Raw genomic sequence first — 27,435 nt, forward strand, 5'->3', positions numbered from 1 at the left:
TAGTACAAAATATATTTTATTATTTAAATATACTTTAGTATTTGGTGTTTAGTGTTAAGAGCTAAAGGAAAAATACATTTTTCTTTGAACTAAAATATATGGAAATTGTTGTTTTCCCTTCATTAAATAAGTGTTAACAAAGAAAAATAAAAATTCACAATGACTGAATTGATTTAATGTAGAATGTAGAGGAGTAACAAAAGCATGAGCATTTTATCAGGTTACATTAATTAGCTGGCTTAAGATCTGTATGACTAATATTTCCATACTGTTAAACTTTGAAAAATTTACATCTTTCAGTGCACACATAATTATCTATCTCTGACATAATATATAAGATGTAATTTATAAGTTTTCAGAATCCTTATTAAAAGGTGTTATGAAATAATGAGGTGCCATTAATACCCTGTATCAGACTTAGCAAACACCGTATGTTTTAGCTCCTTTTAATTTAGTTCTATCAAACCCATAAGCATTTTCAGTACGCCTGAAAAATATAATAAAGTTGCTTTTCTTAGAGAGGAAACCTCTGAGGTCATGATTAAGGTTATTCACAGGGCACTGTGGGGATCTTGACTTTATTGCAGCTGCTGAAATAACTGTGTTTGGGCTATCACCAGAATCCCTGTGTTCAGTATTAATAGCGGAGCAGGAGTGGGAGAGGAGGGAAGAGGAGGGAAGGGGAGGGAAGGGGAGGGGAGTGGAGGGGAGGGAAGGGAAGGGGAGGGGAGGGGAGGGGAGGGAAGGGAAGGGGAGGGGAGGGGAGGGAAGGGGAGGGGAGGGAAGGGAAGAGAAGGGGAGGGGAGGGAAGGAAGGGAAGAGAAGGGGAGGGGAGGGAAGGAAGGGGAGGGAAGGAAGGGGAGGGGAGGGGAGGGGAGGGGAGGGAAGAAAGGGGAGGGGAGGGGAGGGGAGGGGAGGGGAGGGGAGGGGAGGGGAGGGGAAGGAAAGGGAGAGGAAGAGGGAGAGGAGCAGGGGAGGCAAGGCGAGAGGCATAGAAGATAAGGGAAATGTACTGAGGTGAATTTTGGAAACCACAAACACAAAAGAATATCTGCTATGTTAGCAACTGAAATATGCTCAGTACTTGGCTCAGTGCTTTTTACAAAATCCAGATAAGTTGCCAGATAAGTATGGTTATTATCTTCAGTGTTCAGATGGAACTGAATTCAGAACAGTTCCACACTACAGTGGCCATGTTCATTAGAGAGGACCAAACAAATTTCATTAATGATGTTTTCACTTAGAAATTGTCTAAGCAACTCTGTTACAGATACTAATAGTTAATTTTGTATCATGCATTACAGTCTATGTAATAATTTCATTTGTGATTGAGTCTTACAAGAATGTCACGAGCTGTTTATTATTACATCCACACACTTAAAAAGATCAGAATAGGTAAGGTATTTATTTATTTGAATCTCTACTGCTTATTATCTGTGTGTTAATAGCTAAGTTCAAATCCATACATGCCACACAACACCAAAAACTTCAGCAGAGGCACAAAAATTTTGATCTTGACTTCTAGCATAGTACTCAAAATGTTCCAAAGTTTTTGAATGAAACAATTCTGAATGAATATGCTGAATCATTATATTTCTTAAGAAAACGGTGGTAATGATACCCACTTGACAAAATTATTGTTAAAACTACATATATAAAATACTATTTAAATTATCAAAGTACTTGGCACAGGATAGAATTCTCAGTAATTCTAAGTTTCCATGTCTTCACCTGTTATACTTTAACAGAAAGAGAAAAAAAAAATCTGTTTTTAAAAGTCACAGCTGTATACAGGTAAAACCTCCATTTCTCTCCATCCTTAGTTATTATCACACTGAAGTCTTTCAACGTAATTTGTTAATGGTAAATATAGCATTTTGATGTTAATAAATTTTTGTGTATTCAGTCATATTTTTTGCCTACATTTATGCAATATTACCTACTTCTAAATAATGTTCACAAAATCTATTGAACTTCTTTCTCACAACTGCAAAATGTATAATGTCCCATTTAATGGATAAGATACTAAAACCCCCCAAAAGTTAAGGTACTTACTCAAGTAAAATTAATGAGTCAGTGGGGAATCAACATAAAATTCTTGACTTCTTTGGACTCCTACTTCATTTTTCTTTCTATTTACTCCTTTTCAATCATCCCAACCTATGTGTTAACTTGGGTAGTATAAGATTTGATAGAACAGAATTTTTTGTCCACTTTCACATAATCAGAAAAATGTTTACTGTACTATGGTTTAATGTGACTTGTAATCACTATTTAAATTGAAATTTTTAAGGATGAATTTCCCATGTTTGCTGATATGTATTAATCATGGATGGGAGATACCTGTGCTTTGTGCTCCTTTATCTGCCTTCACCTGTAGCCAACTCTGCTACCAGATTGAGACATTCTTTTCCATGAACTCCGATTTCACTTCTAAATCCTTCTAAACCTACACATCATCTTAGGCAGCTGCCACCAATCAATCAGATTGTCCCTTGAAAATATCTATATGTCTATATACATACATACAAGTTGATTTATGTCTTTATGCACATAGAATAAATTTCTTCTAAATGCTAATAATATAGAGACAAAACTTTTAAACTTATTTCCTTGTGTTTGGGATCCAAAAATATCTGATAAGACATAAAATAGTACAAATTATATTTAAAATCCTGAATTCATGTTAACTTATTGATTTAAATGATTATAACTGCCTTTCATGATCTGTGCAGATTCTTGGCTATACTTCAAACCAGCGGCCCACCTAATTTTACTGACAAAGTTTACCTCAGGAAAAATGGCCTCTACCTACTAACAGTGGTAAAACCAGTGTAGGGACTGCTTGCCATTCACTCATCTTTTGTCCGCAGTACCCAGGACAATGTTTGTTGCATAGTCATTTCTCAATCCATATTTATTTAAGGAATAAGTGCATGAAGTGTGAGAAAGGAGGAGGGAAGGGAAGAGAGAAGTTCTAAGGGAGGAAGGAGAAAAAAGAAGAAATGTAAGAAGGAAAGAAGGGGAAAGGAAAAGAAAGAAAACGCATAAAATGAAATGGAAAGGAGGGGAATTTAATCATGATGACTCAGAAGAAGAAAAATTTCAATTCATTCAAAAGGAATTCAAGAGGAATTAACATGAAAACAAATCTGCACAAATAAGTTGACTTATTGAGTATAAGTACATACGCTAAAAATGTTAATTACCTTTTGTGTATATAAATCATCAAAAGGAACACATTTTTGCTTTATTCAGGTGTATTGTCATTTTCTACCCACTTGCTTTACATAAGATTTTCAATGCTTTACATAAAAATGTCAATATTCAAAATCAAATATCATTAATTTGTTTCTAAGTCCAGAAGCAAAGAATGGTGTTTAATATAACACTGAGCAAAAATGATGATAGAGAAATGCCTTATGCAATTACTAAAATAACTTAGTAGATTGATACTTACCAGGATATCTTTTCCAGCCCACTTGCATTCATCCCTTCTGGTGTAAGACACTGGCCACACAATCTAAGGGCAGAGAAGAAACATTATTTTCTGCCAATTAAGCTTTCTAAGAGATCCAACCTTATAGTCTGTTAGAACAAGTGGAGCAACTGAGATAAAGAAAGTTCCATAAAGCATTATGTGGCAGGAACCTCTTAGTTTAGACTTTGCAGTGGCATCAGTTAATTGGCATGAACTTAACATCTTTCACTCTCTGTCTACCCATTAGGCTTTGCTGTATAAATGAAAGTTGAGCAACACAGAAATTTATGTAGTCAGTAGATGTAAGCAGTGTGTAATGTAAAGAATTGTAAGGCATGTTGGGAAAGGGAGATCATCCTGAGACCACGTGAGAATCTAGTGAAGAGAGATAGAAATAAGCATAGAATGTGGCTTGCAGTCTTCTAAATGAATTGGTCTTTATCATAAAATAGTGATTTGGAAATTCTGACATCAGGTGCTCTGGATCCATTTCTGTCATTCAAATCTCAGCATGACATGCTAGAATGAGCAACTGACAGGGTCAGAAAAACCCATTTTAGAAAGGAATTTTTGGGGGGACATGGAAAATAGGTAAGAGTAGCACTACATAATTTCAGGAGATAAAGGAGGAAATGAGGAAGCAAATAGATAGCTCTAAAAAAAAAAATCACCTTCCCCACTGTGGGCAAAACTCAGACTAACTGTGTAATAACTGTATTTTCATCCCTGATATTTGGTCTTCATCTTTCCAGAGGTTCCTGTATTGTCTGAATACAGTGACAGTGGTAGATAAATCAGGTGACAGTGGTAGATAAATCAAGGCATGACTCATGGCTTAGAGGATCGTAGATGCATTTCCCTCAATAATATTAATTCAAATACCCTTATCTAAATTTTAATATAAAATTTTCCAGTCCCCTGAGCGATTCCCATGACTCCTATCTGTACTGGAGTAGAGCACTTTGAATTTTTTTTATTCCTCTTTCTTTTCTGGTAACATTAGTTAATTTCAGGGGAAAAAAAAGTCATATGTAAAAGAAAAATCCAGAGATGATGGCAGTTAATCATCCATCTCTGCTAGAAAGCTTTTAGTCTCGAAATGACTGATTATCATTCATTTGGGAACCTCTAGATAATTCAGTATAAATGGTCATAAACTTGGGCAAAGGCTGTGATAGTCAATCTAGGGAATTAAAAAGCAAAATATAACACATTTATAAACAAGAATTTAGGACATATTGAAATAACCTATGATGACATGGCAAATGCATTTCAGGTCCATATCACAATAAAAAGCCCTAAAAATTTTTGGACATACATTTATTTTTACCATTTGAAGCTCTTAATTTATGTATTCTTTTCCTTTTCATGTACTTTTCTTTTCGTGTGTGTCTATGTATGTAAAGTAAAACATACACAGGAGGATCAAATATAAATTTTCTCTGGGACACAAAAATAATATATAGAAGAGCTAAGATTTATTGACTGTATATTCAGCTTTCCAGCTAGATTGTGCAAAACTCACAGATTATTAAAACAGATAACTTTTTAAATTGAAAAGGGCAGGTTGTTTTCTCATAGTCTCCTAGCTCTTGATTATCAGCATTGACACAACATGGGCCTCATTCTGTGATTTCTCTCTTATAACAAATATTAATAAAAAGTAATTTTGCTAACATTCATGCTAAATTCTCTCATATTTAGAGGGGTGTATACTCCCAACTTGTTACAGATCAGGGTAAAAAAATATTAGCTTAAAAATCTGGCATGAGTAAAATAAATTCTGGTGTAGAAAGTGCTCTTTTGGAAAGCAATTTAATGAGACTAACTATAAGTCAATGGAACAAATATATAAATTGTCCTTCCAATAGCATCTATTTCCATGAAGAATAATTCCTACCTTTTGGTTAGATTTGTTAACTTGTTGATATGTTTTCTTCTTGCTCAAAAACTTCTTAGTTAACAGTGCCTAAATTTCTTACCCTCATATTCAGAGTACTTCATGATCTATTTTAGACTTTCCCTTCTTTATGCTTCTATACATCTACCCATGGTAGCTCTTCTTACTCATTATTGAATAAGCATTTATGCCTTAAGGAGACTGAGCCCTTTACCAAGGCCAAGAATCTTTTCATGGTCCTTCCAAGCCTGAGACTGTGTTTTTGTCTCTAACAGGGATTGGCCTAGTATTTACCTTTATGCTCATACATCTTTAGTATTATCTTGTAAGTTCCTCAAGAATTATTGATGACATACCCTAATGCCCCCTATAGAGTTTATCACAGTAGTAGATGCTTAGGAAAAAGTTGTTGAATAACATTACATATAGGTTAAAAATAGACAATATAGACAAACAGATATAATCCTTAAGTAAACTGTATTTACCCTTAGAAAGAGTGTGATATAATTAAAATTAAATAATATGTTGAAACAAATGCTTTAGAATTAGAAATATGTCTTCCATTATTAGAATAATGATTTGAATCAAGAGCCTATAAGAAGAACACTGTGACACTGGGCAAGTCACCTTTTATTTAACACATTATTTCAGTATATATTTATTACAAGTGATGCATCCTGGGCATACAAACGTCTCTAGGATTTTTCTTACCTATAAAATAGTAGGTTGTTTATATGACAATTTAGTTCTTTTCAATCTTAGAGCCAACTGAATATATAAACCAAATTAAGAATATTTATTCAGAAAAAATGTTGAATACATTAAACATATATCCTGAGGTGAGATGTGCTCAAATATTTTCTATTTATAGATACACAGATATATACAATAGATACATAGATATAATAAGTATATACATATATTCATATATATGGATTTCATAAAATGATGAAATGTCTATAAACACTGAAAATTTGAACTGATATAACCTCCTATTATTAAAATATGTAGTTTTCCTAATCATCTTAGATTTTTCATTCATTTTATAAAGGATGATTGTCTTTCACTAAAACAACAAAAACTTGCTTATTTTTTGACCTTTACAAAAGATGCTAAGATAAATATTTTTATCATTTCAGAAAAAACAATGGATAATCAGTTTTCTTAGATAATATAGATAACCTTAGGGATATTGTTAATCTGATGAGGCTTCAAAATCTAATATATTGAAAAATCAAAAAAAGAAATATCCAAGGTGATTTTTAAATATTATATCTTAATTCCAAAATATATCATTAAGGGCATTGCCATTTTATTTGACTATATGTTATGAATCAAATCTCTTAATATATAGTCAGAATTTTAATGTTTGGGTAATAGAAGAAAAGTAAAAGTCTTAGATTTAGCGGTATACTCTATTAGAGATATGAATCAGCCCTGAAATTAAATCTTCACTTTATCCCAAAACATTCTCCAACCAGAAAAAAAGCTTTTTACAATTCTGCTACTTTCTAAAAATAACTGTCCAATATGTTACAGTTTATAAGAAATTGAGGCACATGACTTTAAAACCCTGAGTGTTAAGAAGCAGCAAAACTAATACATATATATATATATATATATACACACACACTAAAGTGTATGCACCCTAAAAAGCATGTTATATTATCACTCTTGGGAAAGCTGTTGCATAAAGATCTTTGTTCCTCAGAGAACTGACAGGAAATACCGACTGAAAAAAAAATGTTTGACTTAGAATACAGCATATAGACTCAGTAGCACAATTTCCACTCATCTGTCAACCCATATTTTCCAAACTGTATAGCTTATTAATTAAATAATCCAGAAACACAATAAAGTATATTAAAAATACTGATAGAAGGTTAGTGTCTAAATGTCCATATTTGCAAAAACCTGACACTGAAAACTGATCTTTGTGATCAGGGTTTGGCCAACTTTTTTGTTTAAAAGGCCAGATAGTAAATATTTTAGGCTTTGTGATCCAGATGATTTCTATCACAACTACTCAGCTCTGCCATTGTAGAATGAAAGCAGATATAGACAATATGTAAATGAATGAGAGTGCCTGTGTTCTAATAAACTTTCCAAACTCAGGGGACATTCAGATGAGGCATGTGTATGATGACTGATGAACTCTGCAAGTGCTGGCAATACAGAGAGATATATAAATTATATATAAATATATATACCTAGTACATGAAGTCAATTATGATATATTTCTATAATGCTTTAGGTATTTAATTTTATGCAGGAAAAATGGCACAACTGTGGAAGAATAAGCTAAAGTTAGTATTTCTTATAATGATCACTGAAAATACTACAGTTTCCTCCCTGATAGTGTTGATGGTTTACTGCATCCATTGATTTGTGATAGTCAGATCAGTGCACTATTTTTATTTGTGTCTGAAAAGATAAAATATTTAAACAATTTTTTTCAGTTGTCACACTGTTAAATAGCTAGAAAATTCTATATAACTTGAATTGTTTCAAAAGAATTATAGTACATATATGAGAATAAAGATACCTTTTGAAAATCCTTGATATTAACCAGGTTGAATGAAAATATGTGATCCTTTGCTCCAACATACAGCCTACTCCGTTCCTCATCCAAAAGGAAGGTATGATAACTGGAGCTGTTGGCCAAGCCATTGAAAGTGATCACATTGTTGGATTCCAACATTTCTGCAAGGTAACAAAGCAAGACATTGGGTGTTAATGTGAGGTCCTATATGAGCACAGACTATTGGTACATGGTAATGTGGCTACTGCCTGCTGTAGTTACCAATCAGTGGTTATTCTTTGTGGTTAAAAAATATACAGGACTTCTTTACATTTCATTGAAGTGGGAGTTATACTCCCATTAGTTTGCTGATTTCATATTCAAGACCACACACTCCTACAGAAGAAAGGAGAAAATACCTTGTCCAAACAATTGGGCTGGTACAATCTCTGCATGTAGTAATAGATTACAATGGTCACTTTGTATACAAAATGTCTTTAACTTTACTAAGATTTGTTCAAGTGGTTTCATTTGCTCCAAGTCATTGCTAGAAGGATAAACATAGGGGCCAACAGAGCAGAGGTAGTGTGGGGAAAACATTGTTTAACCTCCTAGGTTGTTTGAGGCCTCTTTTTATTTACGTCTTTTTGAGCATTAAATCATTAACTTCACCATCTAAATCCTTTGCAATATTTTGTAACTGACATATGTAATAGATAAACTGAGTTAGGCTTTTATGAAAACACTGAATTAAATAAATTTTACTATATGACCCCAATTTTTCAGTTTGTTATTGATTTCCAATTTGCTTTTGCTGTGAACAGGCAAATACTGAACTTTTTTAGACCTACACCTTAAGTGAGAAAAACATCTTCAGATAGAAATAACAGTAAGTCCACCTTTGCACTAGAGAGGTAAGTGCTGATCATCACCAAAGAGGTTTTCTTTATCTGCTTCAATTGAAGTTAGGTTTATATATATATACATACACACATACCACCACAACCCATCTCTCATGGGAAAGAAATGTTGAGGAGTCTCCAGAAATGTGTCCTGAATCAATGATTAAGATTTTTACCATGCACACATAGAACCTTTTCATCAGCCTCCATAAAATGTAGAATGTGCCTTCCAAGGAGAGAAGCCAAAATAAAGACCCTTCCTCTTCAATGTCCCAGCCCTATCCCAGGACATTAGTCATTTGAAAGTTGCCTGCTTTATTTCTCTTATTGCCTTTTCCATCTTATCAAAAATATTATTTTAATAGAGAATAAAGTTCAAACTCCTTAACTTAGCCTTCAAGGTCAGATCAACACCATTTGCGTTTAGACCCCACCTCAGTACTCTTTCTCGTGTCCACAACCCTCCAGGAAAACGTGCTCTGTGGGCATCCGCTTATTAGCCTTTCCTGCCATTGTTCCGGACACCTACAACTGTATGCCACCTAGAGAAAACAGTATCACTCTTCCAAGCTAGTTCAAATGCGATCCCTAAGAATTCTCATAGAATTAATTTCTTGTAATATTTTGCTTGAATTATTCATAATCTGCATCACACTGTCAATTATTACAATCACTCCTATAAATGACTTACCTACCAGAATTAACATTCCCTCACGTAAGGAGATATGTAGTTAATAGCTCATCATCCACAACTCACATGGTTTCTTTTCCATATTAGCAGGCCATAAATATTAAACTGAATGCTTGCCTATCTATCTACCTACCTACCTACCCATCTTACACACAGAATTACAAGAATTAATTGTTAATAAATTGTTAAAAGATGCTTTTCTAATTTCTTCATGAGAAACAGTACAATACTGGGCTTATCTTATTCTCTACCTCTGACCAAAAAAAAAAAAAAAAAGAAAGGAAGGAAGGAAGAATAGAAGGAAGTAGGGAAGGAAGAAATAGATCAAGGGAGTTTCATTCATGCAAGTCACAGAAATAAATGAGAGCTGTTAGTCTCCAGAGAGAAAGAACAGAGAATCCACCACATGATATCTGAATGTAAATGCCATTCCTCTCACGAAATGATTGTAAAGGATCAATGCTACAGAGAGTCAACGTAAGACTGATATTTCAGGCACCCTGAGCTGTGTGAGGATGGAAAGGGCTATTACCAGAGACAGGGGCTGTATCACTGGATATATTCATGCATTCACTGAATGGTTGTATAAAGAGATCTGTTTAACAAATAGACTAGATTAACCTTCACTCTTCTTTCCAATTCTAAATGCTATAACCCTACCCTAATACCAGAGAGACTAAACTATAGGTAGCTAGGCAAACTAAAAAAATTTAAAAAGCCAGCTGAGTTTAAACCAAGAAAATTACATAGAGATATTAATAATTGGGAGGGTCATTTAAGAGACACAAGGATTGATTTTAATTTGAAATGCACAGAAACCATGTAAGAGAGGCCTAAGCATAATGTGGAAGAAGTTATAGGAAGACAACTACTACAGCCATAGAACATGGAGTCCAGTTATAGGTGAAAACACAAGCACCACCTCAGTACGTACAAGGTGTGTAAACTAGCATGAGTTCCTTACACTACCTGGGCCTCGAGTTCTGGAAGATGGGGTTAATAATAAATCTCCCAAGAGTTATTATGAAGGTGAAATTAGATAATTCATAAAAAATTACTGCAATAGTTTGCATAGTAAACACTCAGTTAAAGATTACCTGTTTGTATAAGTAGAGGTTAAATATTAATATGTTTGATCTTCTTGACTACAAGTAGGAAATTAGGGTCCAGATGGAGCTGAATGAAAAAAGTACTTTTCTACTATCTTACCAAGTGTGCTAACTTGTTAACATCAGTAATTTTGTATGGTGAAGGGATAAATAAGAAGAGAACTATGCTCCTTGATTTACATTAATATTAAATGTAATGTTCATATTAAGAACAGTATTCTTTTTTTGTTTGCCAGTTTCTGTACGCTGAACTTTAAATAGCAAAAATAATGACTTTCTATATCACAATTTTAAACAATGAAAATATTCATACAATTGAAAATATGTTACAGGTTGAGTTCAGGGAGAATTATTGGTTTAGGTACCGACAACTTCGAGAAAGTCTTTAGTCATTTACATGTGAAATCATTCTAGAAACAAACTACACTTTAAAAAATGTTACTGCTGGATCATTTCATTAAACAAAAAGGCAATTTTTCCTGGAGTACAGGTTAGCAGCTATTCTACATTCCTTTCAAATGTACTTAATTTTGCCTCATCATTCCTTTTGCTGCTATTTCTTTAGATGTTCCTCTGTATCAGGGACTTTACACATTGCTTTGTAACTGAGAGAGGAGCCTTTTTGAGATCTTGGCAGTCAACCAGGGCAAATTCTGGATTGCTTAGATTATCTCACCACTTTTCAGGGTGAAAAAACCTAGGTTAAAATCAGAGATTTTTTTCTCGAAGTCTAGATTTCACATTTTTAAATATTGTTTTCCTTTATGATTTTTAACTTAAATGTATAATTTTATTTTCCCTATATGTAGACATGTTCAGCTGCAATTGATATTAAATAACTTCAACTTTGACTTTACTCCTTTAGAGTCAAAGAATTTTAGGTGTTTCTTTTCAGCTTCTGTTATGTAAATCTTACCATTACACAAATTGGTATTGGAACTAAAATTAATATTCAGTAATATGAGATGTTTAATACTCCACTACTTTCTTACATCTTGCCTATGTTCACATTTAGTCAAACAACAACAAATGTTATTTTAGAAAAACCTAAATTTCTATAGAATCAGCTTGACTTTGGTGAATCCTAGTAGACTAAAGCATACAAAGGCACTAATTCTTCTTGGGTGCAATTCAGTTTTTCCCTTGTTGAGACATTACTTCAACTTCTACATGCCGTGTCAACTATAGAGAAAAGTAAATGTAGGACTGTAATCAAAAGTGCCATTTCAGACAAGCACTCTTAATGAACTATGTATTCTTAAATTTGAAAGATAATTAAGCAAACATTTGGTTTATTCCAGATTCACCAAATGATTTAGTGTTTCTATAATTTGCTTAATGACAAAATGAAAGATAAAGTGGTCACAAGGCCAAGCAAATAGTTTGTGTTCAATAAATGCTACCTATTATCACCATTATTATTATGACAGGCTATAAGACAATGAAGACAGTAAGCATAAGTGTATAGATGTTCTGGAAGGGAAAATCAATTCATATAATTTCAAGCAGCACTGTTTTCAATTATAAATAGATTGCATTCTCTTGTGATGTAATACTAAAAAATCTTATGAATCTTATGACATTCAAGACACAAATAAAGTGCATTTGATAGATTTTTTAAATCTAATATCATGCAGCAAAAGGAGAAAAGAAATTTTAATTGATCTGTTCTTTAATCAGAATATCCTATCAAATAATCATGGGAGAAGAACTGTGATTCTTTTCTAATGAGTCAATTGTCATTTTCATCATACTTATTTATTTATAAATTTTCAGATTTGCCTTTTCCCCCTCAATTCATCAGGATCTCTAATGTAGCTCTATCTGAATAAAGAAAAAGGAAAAGACATTGTTAGCAGTCACTATCAGTATGTTATTTAAGATAGTGAAAATTATTTTATAAGTTAATGCTCTTCTTGTATATTTAATATATGAAAAGAAAAAAAGGTGACAAAATTTACATCAAAATCACATATGTAGATTCAGCTCTACATAAGAAAGTTGTATAGTTCCTGTGGTATCCTGATTATCTTTAGGATAAGCACAGATTTATACAGATGATTATATTACAATGATCGAATCAGATTTCAAAAAGGCAATAAAGTCAATACTGCTTTCTAGAAAGCAAGACCGCCCAGAACTAGACTTTTTCATAGTTGGATAGAGAACTGCTGTACACTTGACCTCAAATCCAAACAACAGCCATCCTGTTCTTTATATTTCTGACTTCCATGACATTTCTATTTCTATTTCTCTCCTCCTTCCTTTCTTCCTCCCTTCAATACCCTCCCTTCTCTAAGTTTTATAGCATGAAAGGTAATAGGACCCCACCAGTTGCTGGACTCTACTGAATTGCCTGTATTCAATGATGGCTTTAGGCTTATGTCCTTTTTCCATGACTTGAACTTTGTCCTTTTCATAGAACAAAGATCCTATTTAAAGTAGTCAAAGTTTGGGTCTATATGATGCCAAAATATTTTGACTAAATGATAATCACATCTAGATATTTGTAAATATTGGAAAGTTCATCAAGGTCCCCAAATTTTGAGATTCTGTATTTCATCGCTTCCTAGATTACTATTTAAATTTCCAAAACCAAAATAAGGGCTGAAAGGAAAGGTTGCACTATAAAAACAAAGCAACAAAACAAGTGCTATTTACTATCATTATCATTTCATACTTAATCAGCAAAAAGTTTAGAAAGGACCAAAAAACACATATAAAGAATAATTTTTAGAGATTAATAAAGTTATATTGTGGGAAAATTCACCTTATTTTTCTGACTTTATTTTGTTCATTGACGACTAGTTTTTTAACCTTCTTACACGGAAGTGTAAGAGGACATGAATAAAAACCAGTAGACAGAAGAGAAAATACAAAGGAAATAAGTTTTCAGTGCCTACTATGTGCCAAAAAAAACTGCTGAATGATTTATTAGTATATTTATGTAAGGCCCACAACAACAGTTAGAGGTGGAAATTTTCATTTCCATTTTTTCTCATGAAGAAATTGACTCAGATAGATATTGGGAATATCCTAGGTCATAAAGCTTGTGAGATGTAGAGTCAAGATTCTAATTCCTGACACCAGAGGCCAGGCTCTGTCCTCCTCTGCACTACCTCTAAGAAGGTTGAATTTTTGAGAATACTAAGGAATGATCATTGAAAAGAAAAAGTGAGAAATATAAGAATATACTTTTGAGAACACTAAGAACTGATTGTTGAGAAGTTTGGTTACCTCTCACTATCACATAATTCACCTTAGTTAAGAGTTTCTTAAATACTTACATTATTTTATTTGCTCTGTACTTGGTCTTTTTATACAATAATAACTCTGTGTATAATCTTATCCACAACTATGGCTTTCGTCACTAGCAGTATTTTGACGTCTCATACGTATGTCTTCAAAGATAGATTTTCCCCCCAAAAGCCAAACAAAGGCTTACTAGTAACCTCTATTTACATATTGCACAAATATCTCAGAGTCTGCAGGAATTGATCAGAACTCACTCCCTTTTCTTTTTTCCATTTACATCATCACCTTTCTGTACATTTTTAAATTGGTTTCAAGTATCACTAATCCAAAGAATTGTACAAACCAGAGCCTCATCACCCAGAGACCCATTCCATCACTTCAGTTCTATTCAACACTATAATTTCTCCTGTAACTTGCTTTTGCTTATATCCTCACTGCCACTGTCATAGTTCAATTCCTTATCATTTCTTCCCTTGATTATTGTAATTATCTTCTAACAGAACTTCCTTTCTAGGTTTATTCCAACAAGCCATGTTATGCACTGCCTCCAGAATAATCTTTCTACAAAACAAATATCCCAGGTACGATGTAATTAGTAACTAAAATGTAACAAATCACAAACCTTCCATCCATAAATCCTTTATTACATAAACAAGCTGTAGGAGTCTATATGGCTATAAAATTACTGGAAAATGTCCATTAAAAGCAGAAGTACAGCTAAAGTAAAAAAGCAGCAGCAACATCATAACAAACACTTATATGCCAAGTACTGTTCTAATAACACACACATGCTCAATATTTATTGTATGTGCATTATCCTTCTACTAAAGGAAATCACTGTAGGTAAACTACAGTGAAGGCAGGAGTAGAAGGTGTGAACCCCAGACTACTCCACAGTGTCTTTGATGGAGTTTCACAAGACACACACCAATCGCCAAAATATGAAAGAATAAAGAATATATTTTCCTAGAAGAAAATATATTAAAAATTTTGAAGCTTGTTTTCAAGTCAAAACTACAATTGTATACTCCAACAGTGAGAGAGTGAACTCCTCCAGCTCACTCTCTGTCAGGAGATAAAAAGTTGACCAAAATGCAATTGAAAAGCATAGGAAAGAGGAATTGACAGAGAAGAGAGGATTGAGTCTTGTTGCCAAAGTTCCAAACTAAGTAATAACAAAATCAAATTTTCATTGAAAGAGATGAAATTGACTGGGAAGATAACAAGAATAAAAGATAGGAAATAAAATCTAAAAATAAACATATCTGCAGATTGAAATGTCACCATCTTCCAGGAAAATCTAATCTTACAGAGGATCAGTTATAGAACTTCCTAAATAAAGGAAGAATATATTTGGAATCCATGAATAAAAAGCCAGTCACCTATTGAAGGAAAGTTATCAGGTGGGCTTTATCCTTATTGAAAGCAAGATTACTTGCCAGAAAACAAAAAAGGAATTTGTGCAAATACCCAACTGAAAACATATGTGACTCAATAAGTTTATACCCAGCAAGAAAGAGAGGCAATATCAGACATTCTGAAACTTGCTAGGTTTAAGGATACAGACCACCCACCCATTCAAGAAAATACAGCGATAACAACTTCTTAGTAATATATTCATTCAAACAAGGAATGGGTCAAACTTAAAAGCACAGATATTATATCACTTGCCTCTTTAAAACCTGCCTAGAAATTTCCAACATATCATTTGAGCCCTTTGTATTTTCCACATGTTTTGGGGCTCGTTCACCAGTAGATTGTGTTTGTGTATGTACCTATATATAACGACTTATAAATACATATATTTACACACACACACATGCATGGGTAGAATTGTTTCCAGTTACCTCAATGGTCCGCTACCTATAGTTACCACAGCTTAGAATGTGGTCTATCTCCCAATGGTTTCCGTGTTCACTTACTGTGTGAACCTACTCAGATTTCATGATCTAGGTTAAGCCTCTCCTGTGAATTCTCCAGCCTTCTAAGGGACAGTATATCATGCCTTCTTTTGTGAAATAGTACCATGTAATAATGTAGGTTAATCACTGCTTTATCTTTTTGGATCCCTTTCTAGAGTTAAAATATGCTGCTTTTACCTATATTTGTATTCCTAGCCCTAGAACCTTTTCCTGGTATATACCTAGTCTTGGCACATAGAAGCAAGTGTCTCAATAAATAGTATTTGAAACACCTTTTTAAAAAAAATACAGCAAAAACTCAGAAAAAGTAAATGTAATAACATCTAGGAATAAGTAAATGTTGTGATATGTATTATATGTCAGACTATAGACTAGATTTTCTAATTATATATTACATTCAAATAACCAATAAAATTATGCCATCTAAACCCTAAATTATTTATAATGTGGCTATAAAATGGCTATTTTAAAAAATTCTATGTGTTAAGCACTCCTATAGTCATTTTATATATAATAATCATATGAATAAAGTTTTTCAGAGTTTTGTTTAGTAACATTAAACACAGAAATTATTGCAATAGCAATAGTTTATTGCTATAGTTTATAGCAATAGTTTAACTGGTCCCTTATCTTCAGTTCCTCTCAATTTTAACATATTGTTCAAGGCATTATTATAAAAATTGACCAGAGCCAATTTCAAAAATGTAATGTTTTTATTTTTAAAAAGAGCACCTACACCCACCACTATCACCTTCGCTCAGTCTCCCTAAAAAAGTCACAGTCCCTAATCTTCCTTTGCTACCTTGTTCTATGCCTATTTCTATAAGCTCCCACAATTCTATCAGAAATGGCCAGTTTACTCTTCTCTAAATCTAGCCTCCCCCCTCTTGCTTCTAGTTTATTTTCCATGTTCTCATGCTTCAAGGTACAGTTAGAAGCCATCTCTCCTATGAAAGCCTTGAGAATTAGTAGGTATTACTTCCCTCCTCTGCTGCCCCACACACTTTGACCATTACACACATGAATGCATTATTAACTGCATGCCATTTATCTGCATGGGCATTAGACTATGTGTTTAGTTCTTTTAGATATAAAGTTACCACAGTGGCATATGGGTCTAATTATCTGTAGAGGAAATGATTAACTAGATAATTAATTATTGAATTTGAGATCTAGAAGGATCTTTAGATTGTAGTCTGATTGCCTCCATTTGCAAAAGAGCATGAGTGACTCTACCATTAACAGTTGCAGAGGCCAGGTTTAAATTCAGGTCTCCTAGCTCTCAGTTCAATGCTCTTTCTAAATAAATTTCTAAAAAATTGTGACTTTAATTTTTTCTCCTTATTTTTGCTGCCTGATCACTGATGGCAGTAAGTTTAGGGCACAAGCATATAATCAAAAAAAAAAAAAAAAGTTGGAAACGATTTACAAAATAACTAATGCATAATGTTAATTTTTACTTCTTGGAAGAATAACAATGAAAGTTTAAATGTCATTATTACATAAATCAACTAAATGTTTCAATGTGGACAAAAATTATTAATACAAACATATATTTTAACTGATCACTCATTTCTGTGCGAGATGATTAGTAAAAATTTAGAATTGAAATGTAGATACTTCTTTTACAATTCAAATCAGTTTAATTTGGTGCTTTAAGTGATGGGCTAGTGATCTAGGATTAAGGTTTGTTTCCAGATTCTGTCTTTTGTCTTATTTGTAAAGCTCCTTTACAGGCAGGTTTCCATCATCAATCAGTTCACCAGCAACTGTGCATTAATTGCCTATGAGTGGTAAGCATTGTATCATTAGCGAAGTAAAAAAAAAAAAAAGGACGCTTATCTGATTAATATAATCGAAAGTTTGATTTTTCAGGCAGTCTTGGTCATTCCATTTACATACATCACAGCATATGTTTCAGTGTGTTCTTCAAATAACTAGCATTTCCCCACATGGCTAAAAGAAAGCAAACTTATTCTGATACTTACAAATTGAATATTTCATTTCTCCAGTAACAAAACTGTGTAAAATATTCACATATGGAGAATTAAATAGTTATAAATCATTTAGTCACCCATTATCTGTTGCATATGCCCACTATAAGAATTTTTTAAAAACTGGTTAAGGATGATTTATTTGAATTGCCTTAATGCTGAGCAAATGATCTTTTACTGAAGAAATAAATTGAGTATTTAATCAGTATTTTTCCATTATTTCCATCCCAAAACACATTTATGGGAGCAAAAAAAGTTTTCCTTAATCACTGACAAAAACTGATATGTCCAAGCGTGAACTTACTAGAGAACATATGTAATTCAGTGTTTGTGGGTGTCCCTTTGTAACTGAGACAAGAATCTATTTAATTCTTAAAGCTGGGAGGGAGAGAGAAGGTCACAAGGAAGTCCAGGAGATGATGTGAATATTCCCAAGGATAAATCAAGTAACCAAATCCAAGAGGCAGCTGTATGTGGCTGGGGATAGGAATTACCTAAACCCCAGATTTGGCTGACAAAGGTGTTTACTGTATGCTTACTGAATGAATGAATGGATGGATTTCCAATTAGGTGGATAAAATGGATATGTTTATCATGTATAATAGTGCATATGGGTTAGATAACTCATAATTTATCCTGCTGCCCTTACTACTCCTAGTCTCTTCATTCTCTAAACTACATAGTATCTGAGTGCCACAAACAAATGCAATTTAAGTTTGTCAGTTGAAAAATAGAAGTTGTTCACCTGAGATTTTTTTTAATAGTCTTTTTTGGGGGATGGGGGAGGGAGGGCATTCACTTGTCATGTCCCACCTCTATAACTAGAATGAATACATTTTGATCATGAAGGCTTCAGGCTTACTTATAAAAGGATTTTGTTGGAATCAGATTTCCCTGCAGAGGGGTAGGAGGGAGATGAGAGAGGATGGTGCTGAAAATCAATGAACTCAAAGAGTCTCTAGATGAAACCACACAATGTGTTCTGGGGACATTCTAATCTTAGTGACAATAATATCCTATTTATGATGGAACTCCACAAGTATTTTTCCCCTAATAATGTATTTAATTTTGAAGTGAACACATTTCAGAACTAATTAAGCAATGGAAGTCAGATGCCCTAATGAAATTAGTTCATAACAATTCATTGACATTATATAATTTTTCTACATACATAAATGAAAAGGGGGTAAATAGGATTATTATGTAGATAATTTGGGAAAAATTAAGTTTTCCTATATTCTGCTCTGCCAAAATAATTTTTTTGTAAAGTTATCTGATAGTATTACTTCTAAAATTAATTTTGTATAGAAACAAAATAATTTAAGAATTTTACCTTATACATAAAATGAGACAAGTTTAAATTATTCTATTCTCTTTTCCAAAAACATTCTACTGTAAATGTATTCCAAGATTGGGTCGTGTTTAGAACTGTTCTGGGATTGAAATTAAATATAATGTGAGCCAGGTTTGGTTTAAGAGCCCAAAGGACAACTAAGTGATTCCCTAGGACGAAGCTAAAAATCCAGCTTGTTTGTGGAAAATCCTTGCTCTCCCAGGGCCCATTAAATCAAGCACATCTCTGGGCTGGACAGGACAGCAGACACTAAAGATTCTCTAGACCAATACAGGACACAGAGACGTTTATCCCCACAAGATAAACATCTAATTCAGAACCAGATTTACCTCTTTTTCAAGAGTAGGCAAAAAAAAAAAAAAAAAAAAAAAAAAAAAAACCCAGCTTAAGTTCTTTTTAAACTTCCTTCTATACTTCATCAAGAAATGTGGTTGTTTTCCTTTCAAAAAAGCAGCAAAAGAAAAACCAAAACAAAGCACTAATAACAATGTTAGAATGATAAGTAATAAACCTCGTTTAGAGCGAAACATGATCTCCCTTTAATCCCTGCTGGCCACAATACACACTCAAAATTAGACGCTCCCATTAGTCTGAATGCAGAGAATAACAGGGGTAAAATTTGCCTTTAGACCTGCAGGGAGAGAAAGTGTGTGTTAGTGCTATTCAGTCCTAATAAAACCCTCGGAGTAGTTCAATGTGAGCAACTAGAGTCCTTTAACATTATCTAAGGTCACTGATATCTTAATACTTAATACTTTCATTTTCCTGATACTTGTTTATTTTGTAAATAGTTAATAGATTATCTTTGTGGATCATGTCTTTATAACAATATTGTTATCACTAAACTTCGGATTAAATAATAGAAAGTAATTTTATATACTTAAAATTGGAACATATTTATTTCTTCAAAGACACATATTTTAACTTTCTATTCAAATTAATCAATTGTTATGAAAATAGCAACTTATGTACTTCCACCTCACAAAACTTGCTTTAAAAGTTGAGGTTATGTATTTGGCTGTGTCCCTAAGCAGCAATGCATTTTTAACAAGATTTCCAAGGTTTTTAAAATTTATTTTAATTTTATATTAATGTTGTAAGGGTGTTATTTAAAACAGGCACTTGTTTCTTATTAGGCTAAATGCCACTGCTGATAAAACTCAAAAAGTGGTAGAAACTAGTATAATTACAAAATTGAGAAAGATTTTCTAGTTTTTCCCAATGTAACTGTTGCTTTACCATTTCTAAGTACTCTATAAGAAGAAATTACTTCTCCTTAAAAAAATCAAGAAATTAGTTTAAAAGTTCATAGTTGAGTTTGTTTGATGAACATAATGACTTCCACCTCATTTAGTAAATCAGAATCTAAAAAATGCTACACTTGGTCCTCTTGATAGGCTCTGGAGTTTATCAGCCCTGCTTTGACACTTCATTAGCTGTCAAGAACCAGTAAGTGATATTATGAAAGTCTTGATTCAGGTAGTTGAAAATGCTCTTATTGCAAAAGGAGCAATCAACAGACTTTAAGTCAAAAGAGGCTCTATCAGGAAAGGCACATCATCCACATCCGTACAGTTGGTTATCATCCTTGCAGACATCAGAGAGAGAGAGCGTTTGAACTATCAGTAGTTGACTTGTAACATTCAGAAAAAGTACACACACTGATTTAATATACATTACAGCAGAGTTATCACTGACCTTAGAACTCTTACCTTATACTCATGTGAGGACAAAATGGGGATTAAAAAAATGCCTATTTTTTTCCCAAAAGAAAGACCATAAAAAATAAAAACGTGCATGTTTTAATCTCTGCTTAAATGGATTCTTATACTTGGCCTTATACTATTTTTGTGGCCAATCTTTTCTTAAATGTATTTTTTGGTTAATTAATTCTATCATGAACTTCCTCTTTAAATACTCTAGTTGACGTTCAAAATAATACTGTAGTGAAATTTAATTTTAATCATAAAGTCTTTTATTTTCTTTCTACCTTCTACTATATTTCTTATGATTAGTAAACAGAAAACTAAACAGGAAAAGCATGTAGGTATAAAATCTTAAGTATCCCAGACAAAAGTTAGAAAATATTTTCTGTGACGTTTACTTGACATTATCTATATATTAAGAACTGTTGATCCTGTCTCTTTGCCTAATGAAAGCAAACATACATGTAGATGAATGAATGAATGATGCTATAGTGGTAAATTTCTATAAAACAACAGTTTCTTCTGATGCTTCATGGAATAAAGGATTCCATGAGAAAACGAGCTTGAGAGAATACTACATATATCATTATATTATACTTCAAATTAAGACATTGAAGACTTTTGCAGGTAAGGAAATTTGCTTAAGGAAACTCTATTAAACCCAATGTTTGCCTACCTTGTATGACACTGAGTCTTTTTTTTTTCCTTTTAATATAAAAGCATTCTTTTTCAAGGAATATTCAGGGAGATGCTATCATATTAATGGCAGAAATTGATTATTAAAAATATAACATGAATAAATAATGGGATGTTAAAATATTTGGGAAAAAGTTTGGGGGGAATTTTCTTGAAATCATAGACATTATCTACCTAGGCTAATTATTCTGAAAACTGAGTACAGACCAATTCCTCTTTGTGCACTAGTGTTGTCTTCAATTCCTTTAATTATTGGAGAGTAACAGTACTGTAATAACAATACCCCATGTTTTCCGTAGATTCCTTAGTATAATTTTAACTTGTAAAAAAATATACATTTCCAAATTTAAAAAAAAAGGATCTATTTAAGTAGAACACTGAGAAAGGCCATAAAATTAGTGAAACACATACTTAACAAATATTTAATATCGAATTCAGCTAAAATTGATTAATAGCCATTGTCTGAATAAAAAATTTGGATGATTTCCCAGAATTTAAATCATACGTCTAGAATTGAAAAATAAAACAAACTCACTTTGTTTTGTTTCAATAGACCATTTTTTTGTTTTTGTTTCTTGGTTTTAAAATATATCTATATCTGTACATTTCAGTCAACTCATTTGTTTGTAAAATGGTATATTTTTTAAAAACTTTGTATGTATTGTAATATATATCAGGCACCCATATATATATATGTGTGTGTATATATATATATATGTGTATGTATATATATATATATATACACACACACACATATATATATATATATATATAGTCAATTCTCTGATATATATAATCGGACTTAGGGCAGGAAAGGCGTCCATATGTCCTGGTGGGAGGGTGGGGAGTCTTCCTGGAGGTGGCCCAGTGGGTGAGGGTAGCTGCTCTCATGTATTCAGGCCAGCTGGGTCCTCATGGCCACTCATAGGGCTGTAGCCACAGGCTGGCGTGTAGCCATCAGCTGACACCTCTGTCTTGTGATGCTTTTCTGGGTGAGTAGAATCTCTGGGGGGACCTCGAACAGGCATTTAGATGAGTGATGACAAATTCTGGGCACATATGTAGCCATTCCTCCCTCCTGCACCCACTGCATTCAGGATCCTCCTGCCAGGCAGGCCTTTCTGAAGGATGAGCATCATCCCTGCCAGCCAGGTGGGAAAGTGAGCCTCATGGGCAGCATGAGCTGATAGCCAGACCCCAAGCTAAGAGGACAGTGCCCGCTCTCAAAGGCAGGCAGGGGTCCGGTCAGGCCTAAAACTCACATTTGGGTGGTACTTCCTGCCCAGCTCCTGCTCTCGGCCCCTTCAGACACAGACCAAATTCTGGGACCCCTAATCCTAACTATGAGGGTGCTAGCTGGCTTCCTTGAAATGCTCTTTAAATAGAGTGTTGCTCCTGGCACGATAAGGATTTGCTGTACAAAATCTCCAGTGAGGCTTGCGCAGGGCGAAGCTTCCAAATCCCTAAGCACTTTGTCAGCACCTACTGTGTGCCCAACCGGGCATCTCCCCAGCCGGGCCCCAGGTCAACCTACCTGTTTCCCTTCCGCGCGCCCTGTGCAGTGGCTTTGCAGGTCCTGTGAGTCAGGGATCTCCACCAGGCCAGGCCCCGGAGCCATGGGTGCAGCATGACAGCGCATGGGGCTCCATCTGGGACCAGCTGCGAAGGCTGAATTATCGACCAGTAAATTGCCTGGGGCTCTCTGACGGGGTCCTTTTGTCCCCAGAAAGAGACCCACGCCAGTACAGAGACTAATCTACTTTCTTTTCCCCACACCACAATCCGCCAGCCTATGCCCACAGCTGTGCCAGTTTAACAGAAACTAAGGCAGATGCCACAGAAGCAAATCCGCAGAACCTGCAGCCGCCAGACAGGGCCAAGATGGCGACAGACAACCGCCCTGAACCGGCTCCAATCTGACAACGAGGGCCGCGCCTGCGCAGACAAGACCCAAAGGATTGGAAGGTTTCCTTTGCTTCCTTACCACCCTGAGACCTCCGCTCAAATGGGGGACCTGCACTTTGCTAGGTACAATTAGTGCCTGCCATGTGCAAAGGACTGCACATGCTCCAGCTATTTCTGTAAGTCTTCTCCCCTTAACGCTTTTTTTTTTTTTTTTCTTTTGTGGTACGTGGGCCTCTCACTGCTGTGGCCTCTCCCGCCGCGGAGAACAGGCTCCGGACGCGCAGGCTCAGCGGCCATGGCTCACGGGCCCAGTCGCTCTGCGGCACGAACCCCTGTCTCCTGCATCTGCAGGCGGACTCTCAACCACTGCACCACCAGGGAAGCCCCCCTTTCCGCAATTCTGATGGCATACCCACCCCTTAAAAGTTTCCCGCCTCCATCCCCTTCGCAGAAGGGGTCTTTCTCCCTTCCCATACCTTGATCAACAAATAAAATTTCTGCTCTGCCGAACCTGGTCTCCTTAAATTGGCGTGAGCAGCACCAGGCAAGGAAAGGACCCAGCTGGCGTCCACCCAATCCCAGGGGGTTGGTGTACGGTCAGCCACTCAAGATGACTGTCCTCTTGCTGTTTGTACATCCACTCTGGACCAGTCCCTGCTTCATCTGCACCCTACTCACATGAACGTGCCTGCCCCATGCCCTTTAGGCCAGAACAGCTCCACCTGCTAGTTTATTAAAGGGAAACATCTGCCCTTGTGATGCTCGTTAACCTGAGGGGCTGTGAGGGACGTGCCCCAGCTCCTGGTTTCCCTGGTAACTGATGAGCCAACCCGATGTCAATTCCCTCTGTAAATGGTAGCCTCCTCCCCCTGGTAGAGAAAACTGTAGACATGTCCTGCCTGCCCTCTGCTGTAAATAGTGGAGTGTCGCTCCAGAACTTCTTTTGCTTAAGATCCCCTGTCCAAACGGATGTATATGTATGACTGATTCACTTTGTTATAAAGCAGAAACTAATTTTAAAAAAATTTAAAAAAAAAAGATCCCCTGTCCAATAAATTGATGTCTCTGTCACTGTCTCTGGGTTTCTTCTTCGGTCTGGAGGCTGGGCAACTACAGGCTTGCAGGCCTGTGGGGTGCGGCTCAGCAGTCGGTAACTATCTTCGCTATAGGAAACACAACTTATAAGGATCTGAAACTGGGGGGGAGGAGTAATGTTTCTGTTTTTAAACATTATTTTTTGTTAAAATGATAATATATCCCTGTAAAAATATTAAACAATAAGAGTGGTATTTAAAAAAGGAGGGGTAGGGTGAGCGTGGGTGGGGTGTGCTGAGATTCAGAGAATGGTGGAATCAAGCCCAACTCCCCTACTCCCATAGTTGGGAAGACACTTCTCAGTGAAAGTCAAATATGATCTTGGGGGATCTCTGAAGTTCTACAGAGCTGGCAGGGGAAAACAACCTACACTTTTTTAAAACTAAGTGGACATAATAATAGAAAATGTTTATTCACCTAATAAGAGGGATTCAAAATACTCAAAGCAAAAATTGACAGAACTACACAAAGAAATATTTTTATATTCAGAGATATCAACAATCCTTTTCAAATAATTGATAGTATATATATATATATATATATATATATCAGCAACGTTACAGAAAACTTAAACGACATTGTCAACCATTTTGACCTAGTTGACATTTGTAGAACCCTCCACCAAACAAGAATACAATATACATTCATTTCAAGTAAACATGAAATACAAGATAGCCCCTATCCTGGGCCATAAGTCATGTCTCAATAAATGTAAATAATTCAAGTCATAAAGTATATACTCTGACTGAAATGTATTTTTTTGTTATTGATTTATTTCAAGGAAAATTATACTTTCGTGCTGAAGCAGCAAATCTGAAAGGCTTGAGTCCAAACATCCACCTCTCTTGGAGAGTTGTGGAATCCTTAAAATGACAGTAGCTAGTTTAATTCCACTTGTGTGTAAGACATTACATTTTACTAAAGCAGCTGTTTTTCATGGAATATGTCCAGGTTTTCTCCTCAGGATATAAACCAGTGACCTCATACTTCCAACTCAAGACCTATCTATCAACACTCTTTCCCATGCAACATTTTCCTTATGCAGGATTCTTCCTATGGTTGGATCAGTATATCCAAGGCTACAAAAAATAGTGTCTCTCTTAATTAGACTCAAATGTTCTCAATTCCCATTAGATTTTCATAGCTTTTTTTTTTTTAAGTTACTCCAAAGTTTCTGGGAGAATCTGAATATATTTTAGCTTTCATCAACTCTATGCCTTCCCAGTCCAGAGCTTCTACATTTTACGAAGCTGATGTACTCTGGGCAGGTGTGCCTTGTTCTTCCCAAACAACCTGACAAAAACACTGGACCTCAAGTAGGCCATCTTTTTCACTTTGGGAATTTCTCTAGGGTAGGGGATTAGAAATTGTGTCAACTTGTATCAAATATTGCCTTGAGGGGTTACCAAATACAGACTTCTTGGCTTCATTATTGTTTTGTCTTTACACGCATTAGGCTATTTTAATTATGTAGGGGAGAATGAGGAAAGTCAAAATCAAAATGTTTTAAATATACTTCTACTCTAACTTATCCAGTAAAACAGCTTTTAAAGCATATATTCTATTTGCTGATAAGATCTGAGATTTTGGTAAAGTTACATTAATAACATTGTTCTTATATTTAAGCAACATAATATCATATTATTTTCAAATGTATCTAGATTAACTGTAGAGTTAAGGAAGATTCAGAAAGCTTAGGTTTTGTTCTGAATACCATATTTAATGCTACAGCTGATTTATGATGGAACTTATGCCTTGCCAAAATTTGTTCTATGTCTTTCTTTGTCCCTGTTAGACCACATTAAAATACCTGCCCCTAAATATTTCTCAGTCAAACTTAAGAAAAATAATGATGTAATGTCTGAATATCTTTAAGCCCTTTTCTTTCTGAAGACATTATGATTCCAATTTTTTTAAGATTTTTATACAATTTTCCCAGGTGGAATTTTGTAAATTATAACTAAAACTTTTTTTTGTATTTTTTCTTCTCAGTTTTTGGTATCATCCTCTGGAATCAAAGGTTACCAATACTTACATGATGCACCAGGAAGAAAAAAGAAATGACGAGGTTTATACTCTGTGACTTCCTTGGGTGATGAAAATATGCCATTTTTGCTCATGCTATGACAACTACTTAGTTATTTGGATTTAGCTCCTGTTTGAAGTCTCCACCTGTGAGCCTTATAGCAGAAAAATACTCTTTCCAAAACTTTCCTCATGACAGGTAATCATAAACCCCTGAAAATGTAACACAAGAAAATGCTATTGGGAGAACTATAACAGCATTCATTCTTGGTCATTCTGTGACTTGAAAGTACCTTCAAAATAATCTATTAGAAAAAAAAGATTTAGATTAATGTTGCATAATTAGTGAGCCACAGAAAAAGATAGTTTTATCATTTCACTTAGTATTTATTGCCTGGATTGTCTGTGAAGGAATTATTTGTAAAATACACATTCCATTTGTATGTATGTGGCATGTTTCTGTGGGAAAGTCTGTATGTATATAAGTCTGTATACAGTGAAGATACACATGTCAAAAAGACATGAAATGTATGTGGGAATATTATGTTTTTCACCAGCTGTGTATTCTATCCATAGGCTTTTCCCCCTATATATTTATTTGAATGGAAGTCCTAGTCCTCCATCCTGACTCATAAAATGTTAATCCTTTGAAGAATGTCTCTATTTCTTTTGTTAAAGGAACTCTGTATAACATTATCAAGCCCAAATCTTTACTGTAACTAAGCTTTCCACCAAACGGTGGATAAGCAGACTTGAAATGTCTATTACGCATGCCAGCACTGATTTAAAATACTTGTATGCAACGCTTTTTTTTTTAATTTCTGAAAAATTAGCAATCAGCAGTGTAATTTTCAAGATTAGTACATTTTGAGCAAGTGA

At 34.6% G+C, this 27,435-nt stretch overlaps 1 protein-coding gene across 4 annotated transcripts in view; it reads right to left on the reverse strand.

Annotated features, from left to right (window-relative positions):
• The window catches only part of SEMA3A (semaphorin 3A), a 511,012-nt gene that overhangs the window by 161,844 nt on the left and 321,733 nt on the right, over window positions 1-27,435 (reverse strand). For all 4 annotated transcript variants that reach the window (XM_060107643.1, XM_060107641.1, XM_060107640.1 and 1 more), the window contains 2 exons: window positions 7,927-8,084; window positions 3,461-3,523 (listed from right to left, as the gene is read on the reverse strand). In XM_060107643.1, the coding sequence (XP_059963626.1) occupies window positions 3,461-3,523; window positions 7,927-8,084 (221 nt within the window). The remainder of the gene's footprint in view (window positions 1-3,460; window positions 3,524-7,926; window positions 8,085-27,435) is intronic.

Source organism: Mesoplodon densirostris, chromosome 9, assembly GCF_025265405.1.
Source record: "Mesoplodon densirostris isolate mMesDen1 chromosome 9, mMesDen1 primary haplotype, whole genome shotgun sequence".
NCBI lineage: Eukaryota > Metazoa > Chordata > Mammalia > Artiodactyla > Ziphiidae > Mesoplodon > Mesoplodon densirostris.